The 11,629-nt window shown below is 53.1% G+C and overlaps 1 protein-coding gene across 2 annotated transcripts; it reads right to left on the reverse strand.

Annotated features, from left to right (window-relative positions):
* Window positions 1-470: 470 nt before the first annotated feature.
* On the reverse strand, window positions 471-968 carry LOC130876423 (40S ribosomal protein S10-like). 2 transcript variants are annotated; one of them, XM_057772942.1, is made up of 2 exons: window positions 566-968; window positions 511-515 (listed from the first exon to the last, which is right to left on the reverse strand). In XM_057772942.1, exons 1-2 carry the CDS (start codon window positions 966-968, stop codon window positions 511-513), a joined length of 408 nt encoding a protein of 135 aa, XP_057628925.1. The 2 variants fall into 2 exon arrangements, with proteins under 2 accessions (XP_057628924.1, XP_057628925.1); XM_057772941.1 differs by having other exon boundaries at window positions 471-968.
* Window positions 969-11,629: the final 10,661 nt, after the last annotated feature.

Consider the following 11,629-nt stretch of genomic DNA (forward strand, 5'->3'; position numbering starts at 1 on the left):
ATGCAGAAAGGGCCCTGGCCTTTCTACTTCTGGTAAAAATTCAGCAACTCAAGAACCAGGGACTTCCTCAGCCTAGTGACAAGTACTTAAGAAACACCTGTGGCTCAGGCCATGCTTCGTAGCAGAAGGACAGATCTGTCCCCAGGACCAGAGCAAGGCAGGGTTTATTAAGTCCTCCACCCCTCCCCACAATGACTATTAATCCTAAAATAAATGGCCACTATTTCTGCCACTTCCAGCTCCAGGCCTGGCCATCTATGACCCTGACTGTCACAGATTGTCATGGGCAGCATGCTCCTGACTCTTCTGTGGGATCTACCATTTACCAATGTTTCTTTCTTATGGGGAGCGGTGCTTGGCACCCAAGAAGTGCTCACCTTGTTCCTGGGTCACTGGACCAGGACAAACTGTCTCTTTTTTTTTTTTTTTCACTTTTCTTTAAAGTTTATTCCAAACAACAGTCTTCAAGCTCACTGTGGTGGCTGACCACGTCCACAACCAAAGCCTCCTCTAAACTGGAACTCGGTGGCTGAGCCAGCCCCAGCCTCGGCTTTCTTGTCAGCACCAGGGGGCACAGCACTCCTTCTGTAGGTGTCTCTGTCCGCCTCCCCTCTTGTGAATCTTGCCGGGCGCACACCCTCTGGCCCTTTGGGCCAAGGCCTGTCAGTTTCGGGATGGCTGCGCCGCAGGGTGGCAGGCACGATCTCCGGAGGTAGGTGGAGATAATCGCGGAGATACTGGATGCCCTCATTCGTAAGGTACCAATAGAAGTGTCTCCAGGCAAACTGCTCCTTCACGTAGCCTCGAGACTTCAGAGACTGCATGGCCTTCATGACATGAAGATTGGGCACGTTCTTGTCTGTCAGCTCAGGGTGTTTGGGCATATGGACATCCTTCTTGGCAACAATCACTCCTTCCTTAAAAAGGAGCTCATAGATGGCAATCTGGTTCTTCTTGGGCATCAACATCGCAGCGGCTGCAGGGTCTGGGACGGAGGCTGGAAAGGAGGCAAACTGTCTCTTTACAGCTCTTTTTACATGTCAGACTAACAGCCATAAAGATCCTTGCCCAGGACACACGGCAGGAAGTCGGAGCAGCCGGACAGAGCCCAGTCCTCCAGGTCTCAGCTATGGTAAAGTCAGAGGGGGTGGGTAAAGTGAGAATCATGGGAGTCCCTTTCCCTAGGAGGGCTAGGAGCACTTGGTGACAGGGACAGTGCTCACAGTACTGTAAGGCTGTAAACTGCAGCAGGTATGGGGACTCTACACAGAACTCTATGAGAGAATGTGAGAGGCCCAGGGTAGAGCCCCACACAGAGATGTGGCCTGGGCTGGCCATTCTTGGCAGTATGCAAGTTTCCCTGAATGAGGAAGATCAGGAAACTTCATGGACCACTGGGGACATGGCAGCAGCCAGCACTGTGGATAAACGACCAGTATTCCACATGGTTGTTTGTATTATTGGTCAAAGAGAACTGTCCAGCTGGAGGACTTTGGAGCAGAGCTGACTGACTCACCAGTGAAAGGTGGGTCGCCTAATGAGTTTCACTTGGCGAAAGCTCTGAACTGCTCGTCCCCAGGAACAGCCTGCACAGTGGCTGCCTAGCTAGCCTAGGAGCTGGAGTGGAGATGCACACTAAAGTGTCTCAAGGAGGAGATGTACTGGGTCCTTGGAGGGGGGTGTTTGTTACTCCAGCGACTTAGCCATAGCTGACAGATACATCCAGCTTCATGCATTACACAGCAACCCGTGCCTCAGTTTTCTCAACAAGACAAGCACAGTGACAGCTACCACAGAGCAGAGTGAGCAGAGTGCCTGCCTGTGAGGTTCAACACAAAGCACTGTCATTAGGCTTTGCAGTGTGTGTGTGTGTGTGTGTGTGTGTGTGTGTGTGTGCGCGCGCGCGCATGCGCGTGCACCCGTGAGAGCGTTTGCCATTTACTGTTAAGATGGATGCCAAGTCTGCTCCATGGGTCCACTCCAGCTCAGCTATTGCCAAGTAACGTACCAGTCTGGACTCACACAGAATGCATCTGCATTGGGTAATCTGGAAAATTCCAGATGAAACCAAATTATATAGCTGCATTTAATTGACAGGCTTTGTGGACCTTTCATATGCTAATATACTTCAGAGTTTTGAGGAGATTGGTGGGGCAGCGTGGGTCCTGCATCCTTGGAGCCCTGAGCCAGATGGGCTCTGCAAGGCTGAAGCACCAGGGACGAAGCAGCAAGGTCCAGGAGCCTCATGCCCTTCGAAGCTATTCTGATGAGGGGCTCTGCTGCCAACGGTAGGGCAGCAGTGGAGGTGGGCCCGTCCAGTGCACACATGATGAGGACGTGGATGTTGGAGCATAGCAACCAGGAACATGGATTAGTCCAAGGCCAAGGTGCCAGACAAGAGCAGAGACCACAGGGTGAATTGCTCTGATTCTGTGGAAAGGGAGGGCAGGGATGAAGGCTGGACATAGTGCCAGCTGGAGTGCTGGGAGAACTGCCCTTTTTTGGGTAAAGGAGAAGACAACGGCGATGGACCAGGCAGGAGGCTGGCCATGGCGACTTAGGTGCAGAGTGTACTGGAGTACAGCAGGGCTGCCCAAACCCTGAGCCACAGCCTGGGGCTGCTCGACTCGGAAGTCCAGCCAGCCCCATGTGCCCAGCAAGTCACTCAGGCAGTGGCTAATTGGATCTGTGAACTCAGTGTGGCTGTTGGCAGAGAGCTTTTAGTCCCTAGGACAGGATGGAAATTGGATTTCGGCTCCTGCTTGGAGAGGATCCTGGATTCCTGCCTGCCTGTCCTCCTGCTGTAGGGGGCTTGGATGGCGGCCTCTATCAGGCAGATTGTAAATTATGCGTCCATTTCATATGCAGCTGTTGCAGGCCAGATCGATGCCAGGGACTAGAGCTGCCCAGCTCGCTGGCTTCTAGACAAACCTGTGTTCCCCCCCCGCCCCCCCCCCCCACGTCTGGTGAAGGCCCAGTAGAAATTGGAGAGCTTTCTGATGTGGTTACCAAGGTTTGGGTCGTGGTTGTAAGTGGTCTCTGGGATGATGGCTGGGTGTGTGGCTTCGTAAAATACCCACAGTTTTGGCACGCAGCTTCCAAGGTGTCAGTCAGGTTGGGAGGCTATTCGAATGCATGTGAAACCCAGTGACTGCTTACTGCTATCTATCCCTTCTGGTATTAATGCCAGACACAGCCTTCTCCAGTTAGCCCTCCGTGATTCTTCTCTCTCTCTCCTGTCACCCTCAGACACAGACTCCTAAGCTGTTCTTTCTGTTCTCAAGTGGGAAAGTATCCTTCAGGTAGAGATCCTGTTTCTAAAAAGTGGTAGGCCATAACCTTGGAAGTGGAAGGAGTTGGCCAGGCATAGCAGGGTATTGGGAGCCAAGTAAAAGAGGAGATTAGGAGGCTAGGCTCCCCTGTGCTGTGTTCTCAGGCACATAGAACCTTCTGGCAAGGGCAAGACTGTGAGTCTGTTTGGAGAGGAAACTGAGATGGAGGTCAGGGATCTGACTGTTAGCAGTAGCTGCAGTGGGGTGATGCCTGTGTTCTGGGGACAGCTCTGCTCAGCCAGGCGTGGAACCCCCTCCATCCCGGGTCATTTGTCCACCAGATGTTACCCTCCAGATGCAGACACCAAGGTAGGAGGGAGCCATCGCGCGGGGACTGGACCCAGGCCTGCCTGTTCTGCATACACCACCCCGAGGTGCAGGCAGCTGTGGCCACTCACAGGGACCAGAGCATTGCGGTGATTTTCAATTATGCAGATTGGAAACGATATTAATGTGATTAAGACCACTGAGCAGAGTGTGAGCTAACTGAACTTGAGGGCAAGCCCTTTTACCTCCCTGACCCCTGGCTCCTCTGTTCTCAGAATGAGCCTCAAACTGTTGATGGCAACCACAGAGAGCCCAGGTTTAATGGATACAAATGCTCCCGGATAGCTTTCCAGCCCCCCACCCCCACCCCACTCAGAGCTGAGACAGGAAAGGAAGACGGGGGAAAACCATGTGTTTGTTCTCCTGGGGGGAAGTTGAAATAGCCTGTGGGAGTGGTCCAGGGCATCTCTGGGGAGGGGTCATCATTTGATTTTCATAGGGATGGAGTCTGGACTGAGGCAACTTTGGGGGGAGGAAGCTTGGGGTGGAACCTCCACCCGAACAGTTTCTATTGTAGGAACAAAACATCGTGACCAAAAGCAAGTTGGAGAGGAGAGGGTTTATCCAGCTCACCCTTCCACATTGCTGCCCCACACCAAAGGAAGTCAGGACAGGAACTCACTCAGCGCAGGAACCTGGAGGCAGGAGCTGATGCAGAGGCTATGGAGGGGTGCTGCTTACTGCCTTGCTTCCACCTGGTTTCTTCGGCTTGATTTCTTATAGAACCTAGGATCATGAGCCTGTAGGACCCAGCCATGACAGGCTCAACAGAGAACACCCAGGCACCACCCAGGAATGGATCATCCAAGGGAAAAAGTACCTAAGATTCCAAAGGAAATACCTAACATTCCAACCATTGTAGATAGAATAACCTGACATTAGCCCAGGACACACCCATCCCCTTTCACTGGGACAGCCCTAGACAAATGTCAGCCAATCAGGGGCCCTAAATCTTAGAAATCCCTCACCCCAACCTCTGCTATGATAAAAACTCCATCCCTACTGAACTCAAGGCTCTCAGATGATGCCAATGCACCGGACACATGGAGAGTCTGGGTTCGAGCATGAATAAAGGTTTTTTGCTTTTACGTTTGGAACTCTGCAATCTGGGCATAACACAGCCCAGGGATGGCACCACCCACCATGGCCTGGGCCCTTCCCCATTGATCACTAATTGAGAAAATGCCCTACAGCTGGATCTCACGGGGACATTTCCTCAGCAGAGGCTCCTTCCCCTCTAATGATTCTAGCTTGTGTCAACTTGACATAAAATCAGCCAGTACAGGGAATGGCTGGACTGTGACCCTGGCTAGAGGGGGCTTGGGTGTGTTGCATGGCCTGGGAGCTTCATTTTCGGGGAGTAGGGGGAAACTGGAGGAACTCCCTCTTGCTTGCAAATTGCCAGCCAAGCAGGCCCGCTGTAGGCGGGGCTCTTGGGGACCCAGCAGCACACCTGCAGAGGCTTTGTGCTCCCACAATCCACTGCCTCCACAGGGGAGGATGAAGAGAAAGAAGCGCGAGGCTTTCCAGGCAGTGGGTTTTAGAAAACACACCCACGGCTGCCACAGAATAACTAGCTCCTCTGGGGCCTTTTGCAGAGCCCCTGGTAGTCCCTGCTCTACGGGAGAGGGGAAGGTCCTTCCTGTCTTTTCTTCTCTCCCTCCATCTGTCTGCCCTTCCTGGGAGCCACAGCCACAGCCTCTGGCAAGCCACCCCCATTCTGGGAGCTGGGAGTTCTGCCGACCTGGGCTGCTAAACTTCAGAGTGGGGACAGGTTGGGAGGTTGAGGGGGGGAGGGCTGCAGGCCTAAGCTTTAATCCCCAACGCCCTGAGAGCCCAGTTTTTCCATTGTTTTTCTCTAATAATTCACTGGTGGCAGAACCTGGCCTGTACTGACATGCAGCCATTTATTGTCTTTCTTTCCTTAATGCGCCACTTTCTCTCTCCACAAAACTGTGGATGCATCTGGTGGGGAGGGTCTGTCAGCCTGTGGGGCTGTGAAACCCACAGAGTAGATTTGTGGAGTGGCACCAGGTGACTTTTGTGGAGATGGGAATTCTCAAGGCCACGGGTTCCCAGGACCTCTGCACAGGTTCCAGGCCTGGTGCATCAGCTGGGTCCCCAGTGACTGACATGGAACCCCTCAGCATCCTGGCATCTTCATCCCTTGAGTCATCAGGGTAGTGCTAAGGACACAGAGGGGCATGCCTGGTATGGGGTCCACTGATAGCAGCAGGTGGTATCCCTGGGGGACAGGATGGGGATGTCCTCCCTGTGTCAGGACCAACCTGAAAGGGGAAAGATTGGTCTGTCAGGAGCTTCCTCCATTCTCTCTTTGAAAACTTATTTCACTTCCTTATTTTTGTTTGTTTATGACAGGGCTGGCAGGCCTGGAACCTAGAACCCTCCTGCCTCTGCCTCTGGAGTGCTAGGATTAGATGTGTCAACCACCATGCCTGCCTGGACTCACAACTGATTTCTGTGCTCCTGGTCCCTGGAGCAGCCTTTGCACAGCCAGCCCCTATCCCACTATGGCATCTTCTAGAAGTTCCCATTCCTGCAGAGACAGGGAAGGAAGTGCTCAAGGCCCCCCCCCCCCCCCCGCATTCAGGTGGTTTCCTGAGCACCCAGTGGTTCACCCTGCCCCCCAACAGGGGCACCTCTAGCTCTATGCTCTATTCTTCATGAGATGAGGGTGAACACTCAACTACCTTTCTTAGGGCTTGAAGCTCTGCAGTCCTTAAATTCTCTTTGACTCTTGTTTTGTGAGGAAAGACAGTGGACCAGTGGACCGGACACTGTGGACCTCATGCCTCCCACCTCCTCCCCAGTCTTCCTAGGATGTGTTCTTGAAGGTCCTCTCCTGGGCCACCGAGGTCACTGCTACCTCAAGTGGGGCAGGTACAGGTGTGTGTGTGTGTGGGGGGGGGATGACAAGCACAGGTGTGTGGGGAGGGCACTGGTGTGAGAGGTGGGAGTGCAGGTGCATTGAGAGGAGGAGAGAGCTGGTTTCAGCCTGACCAGTACTGCCTCCCAGGTTCCCTAGAACAAAGGCGTCCTGCCTCAGCTCAGCCTTCTAGTCTGGCCCCTCCCCACTGTGCTCAGCCAGTCCCAGCAGGATGCTGCTTCTTGTCTTCCTACCTCCACCTCTGAGGCTCCATCCTAACCCGTCCCTTACACTTACCCTGACAAAAGGATGTCAACTGTCTCTTTCAATCTTCAATGACGGTGTCTCTTCTGGCCTTTGTGACATGGACCCATTCTTCCTCTCCCAGAAGAAAATGAGCCCCTACAGTCATAAGGTAACGAACCTAAACTAGTGAGTGCCAGTAGACTGAGTCTGTGGTCCTCATGAGGACAGATCAGAATACAGACACTCAGAGGATGGCCAGAAAAGGACATGCTGTTCCTGTCTGTAAACCAAGTGGAGGGAAACATCCTGCCTTTGGGGTTTCCGGCTAAGTCTCCTTTGTCTGAGCCCATCTGGAGGACCTTGCCGTGGTGGCCCTTACAGAGTGATGCGGCTGGGCACTTGGGCCCTCCCTGCAATCCCCTTAAGCCTGGCAGCTGACAGTCATAACACTGAGAAATGTCCCCAGCTGAGGGTGTCTCTCACCTAAACTCTAGTAGATCTGGCCTGGGTTGGGAGCTGTTTGATCAGGAAACTCCATGGGGACTTGCCAGGCCTTGCTAGATCAGAAACAGCTCCCCCTTGGGCAGCTCAGAGCATTGACTCTTAATGCTCCCTCTCTGAGCCCTGCCGGTTGGGAAACGTCCAGACCACAGAAAAGGCTGTGAGAGGCACCAAAGTCCAAATGGAGTCACCATAGCCACTGAGAAGCTGGGGAGGTCTCCTGTAGGGCTGAAGGTAGCTGTCGCAGGAGACCTTGCTAGGACATAGCCTCACAGTGCCCCCTGGCTCTTTCAAAGACATCTACCCAGCAACTGCCTGGCACCTCTCTTGTTATTAATCCTACGGCTAAGGATTATTATATCAGAATAACTTACCTAGTTTTCTTATCTCAGAAACCACTGGTTTTTCAGCCTCCTTGAGTCCTCACTCAGCTCCGACATGTGTGTTCCTGTGGGAACCCCTGGTTGTCATTTAATGTGACAAGACAGTGTGGTCAGAGTCCTTGGTCAGCTCTCAGTCAATGACAGAAGTGACTGCCAAGATCATCTCACCTGGGCCTCTAGACATCAGACGACATCAGTACTAGGGACATAGGTGCCAGCCTCAGGTGGAACTCCAGGCAGGAGCCTTGGGCAGTGATGTTATCCAGAACCACAGACACCCACACCCATTGCACCCCACAGTTCAATAGTGGCCCTGGCACCCGTCTCTTGGCTGCAGTAAAGTCACTCTCTGTGACAGGTGTTGGCCCTGAAGATACCTGCAGACACAATCAAGTCTCCAGCTCTGATTCCCCACTACCACAGGGCCCTACATTCCTTTGGATCTGATCTGGTTCCTGCTGGCCTCTGCTAAGGAATCCTCTCGAACCACCAAGATCCAGAGCCCCAAAGGGACTCAGAAGCGTCCAGTGTGACCAAGGGGCCACAGGCCATTAGTTCTGGACACTGGGCTCTTACTAATGTCACCAATGTTTAAATTCACCGTATTTTATGCTCAAATCTAGAGTGTGTATCAGTGACCTCATGGTGTTTTTAAATGAGCAATTCCCTGTTTTCTTGGGAGTGCTTGTACAAGCTTTGAACCTAGGATTCCAGGGGTCTTCAGCAGGGGTGGGGGGAAGTGAGGGCAGAGGTTAGGGAAGCACTGCGATGCGCGCCACCAACAATTGCCCCCCAGTAAAACCTGGCCAGGGGATTTGCCGCAGGTATCCTCACGTATCTTTAAAACGATATTAAGTTCTTAAATTTCATTGATTTGTGTCTGTGTCACTGACCTCAAAAATACCAGAAAAAGAAGGAAAAAAAACCCTACACATCTCATCATCTTAAAATCTCAACTGCTTTCTCTTCCAACTTTTGAATCACCACTCCTCAATTCAAGTGTGGGTTTTCTGAGAATGTCTCGTTGACTTAACTATTTTTCAACCTGGAGGAATAAATTGTCAGTCACATGCTATTTAGAGAACAAAAGCTTCCATGGGAGCGCTGAGGGAGCGCTGGGCGCTGTGGGTGGAACCAACCTCGCCCCTGCCAGACAGGACGAGGGAGCCCCGGTCCACTGCTGGCTCCAGAAACGCCCCCCCCCCCCCCCCCCCGCGCGCTGTTGGAATGGACCCTGGGACCTGCACTCCCCACAGCTGCCAACAAAACCCCACCCCTCCGAGTGGGAGGATACGAGAGTGTTTACCCCAGGGCCCCACGGTGCACCCTTGTCACAGTTCGTTGCACTACAGAATTGCAGACCCGCCAGCCACTCAGGACACCAACAAAGAAAGGAGGGTGTCTCTCCAGGGGGAGAGCTGCAGATTTAATCTCAGAGCTGTGAGGGAGCAAGGCTCAGACCGGATTTCAGCGGCTTTAGCATATGCTGCCTCTGCGCGTGAGGAGCGCGGGTGCCGCAGCACACGTAGCTTTTCCTGGTGTTTTAATGCATTATGTAAGCACATTTATATAAATGTTTTCCTGGATTGGATAAATACTGTTTTTCTGTTTAAATTTAATCTGGGTCCTTGAAAACGAATTTCGTTGATCTTTTTGTGACCCTGGAGATTTAGCCTTGATAAAAATTTCAAGTGTGAAAGGAAACTGTCACTCAAGGCAGCGCCGGGCTGGGGGAGAGCTGCAGGAAGTGGTGGGCAGGAGATGGCCAGGGCTCCCTTCGAGATTGTTTGCCACCAAGCACGTGCTGTGTGCTGATGCTCGGAGAGCTACCCACATCCAACCTTTCTTCCCAGTCTGGGAGACAGGACCCTGACAATGCCATGCTATGAGCAGGAAAAGAGGAACCAAGCAGGGGAAGGGTGGCAGAGAGACAGTGGAGAGTGGTCATCTTAGACACCGAGATGTCCCTGGAGAAAACTCACAGAAGTGATGGTGTGCAGCATGCCAGCATCCAGGACCAGGCTAGACCGGCATCTGAAAAGATGGTGGAGGGCTTGCAGGCAAGGAATAATAAAGAGGCATGAACGCGGGAAGGACAAGAGCCCCGGTTAACCTGTAGAACCTCTAGGCTTCCTTGGAGTCAGGCAGAGTTTGCTGGGGCAGCGGCGGGCTCTGAGGAGGACAGGAGAGCGTATCTGCCACTTGCTTACAGCTTCTGGGGGACCACCGGGAGAAGAGCAGACAGGAAAGAGGCCAGAGCAGGGAGCAGGCGCTGCAGATTCCTGAGACCATGGCTCTCCCAGCTAGGCTGCAGGTGGTTTTGTGGGCTGCTTTGCTGTCAGGAGATGGTGGCTAAGGATGGCCCAAGGGGTAGGATGGTGGCCTTAGCATGGATGGGCTGGCAGGCTGGATAAAGTCACTGCAGGTCGGGAACAGAAGGGTGGGTTTTTTTGAGTGGAGATAGCAGAGGCCAAGCCCACACTTAAGCACAAAGTTCAGTGGGAGTGACAAGCACCAATAGGATGAGTGAGGCTGACTCTGGGCCACTCAGAGTCGGGTATCTGTGAGAGGGTGCCCAAGGACAAGGCCATTGCCACCACGGACGGACGTGGTCAAGAGTTCCAGTTCAGGCTTCAACAGCCCTAGTGTTCACCAGTTCTGTCCAGCCTGAACTGGACTGGGGAAGGCTGTGAGTTCTCAACCTCTCAGCCTGTGTTTCCCATTCTGATGTGAGATGCTGAGCTCCTCCGTAGGTGGGTAAGCTGGGCCATGCCCCCCTCCTTGCTGTTTGTCCTTAAGGCGCAGTTACTACAGCACCCCCTCCCCGGCTTCTTCTGAGGCTTCCCTAGAAAGGGCAGGGTCCTGCAGACATCCCAGAGTGGATGAGCAGGAGCAAAGGGAACCCCATGTCAGCAGAGGGGAGAGCATGCCAGGACTAGGGGATTGAGCAGAGGGCCAAGAGGCAGCAGCAGTGCTGGGCTCAGATGACTCTTCAAGCATGGGGGCTGTTAAGCATTGCCTCAGGCTTAGATGATCAGGAGCCACAGGAGGTATTGTGGAGGGTGAGAGGAATTGCAGGGCCAGTCAGCACACCGTCCTCTGACCTTCAACCCTTGCCTGTGGCACACACACTGCCTCACTGGGCTGAGGCAGAGTGATGACCTCACTGTCTAAGACCCTGTGCCCTGAGCCGGCTTGACTCTGACCCATCTGACTCTGTACACTATGGTTATGTGACTGCCCCTTGAGAGGTGCAAAATGGAAAGAGATTCCTAATAGACTTTGGAGTGGAGGCTGAGAGGACAGGTGACATTCCCAAAGACACAGAGTGAGCAGATACGGTGACCGACTATGAAAAGCCCAGGGTGGAGCGCTGGTTGTGAAAGTCTGTTCCAGAAAATGCCACCAAGTCTGGCTTTGGCAGTGATATGGAAATGAGGTTTAAGGAAAAGGCAAAGGGCATAATGAAAGTTAAGTGACCCTGGTCAAGGCGTGTCCCCACCACTCTTCTCCATTCTAGTCTGTCCTTCAAGGTGATCTGTTGGTACATAGGAAGAAAGGTGTGTTGTCTCTTCCTCAGAAGCAAGTTCCTTCCATGACTGACACCAGGTTCAGCCTTTCCCTTCCCCCAGCATGAGATGCCGGCTGAAATTCTAATGGGTAAGCTGTGCTGTTTCAATAGTATGATAGCCCAAAGGGCAGCACAAGTGTCTCTCTTTAATTAGAATGCCTGCTCTCCTGTCAGGAAGGTCACCTAAACGTCACTGCCCTCGGCTGCACACAGGCAACTACACTCTGCTCAGGGCTCTCCCTGCTCTGCCCCATGGCTCTCCCTACACTCTGCTGCACACAGTCAACTGAACTCTGCTCCCTGCACTGCTCATGGCTCTCCCTGCTGTGCTCATGGCTCTCCCTGCACTCTGCTGCACACAGTCAACTGAACTCTGCTCCCT

The sequence above is a fragment of the Chionomys nivalis genome, chromosome 6, assembly GCF_950005125.1.
Source record: "Chionomys nivalis chromosome 6, mChiNiv1.1, whole genome shotgun sequence".
Classification (NCBI taxonomy): Eukaryota; Metazoa; Chordata; class Mammalia; order Rodentia; family Cricetidae; genus Chionomys; species Chionomys nivalis.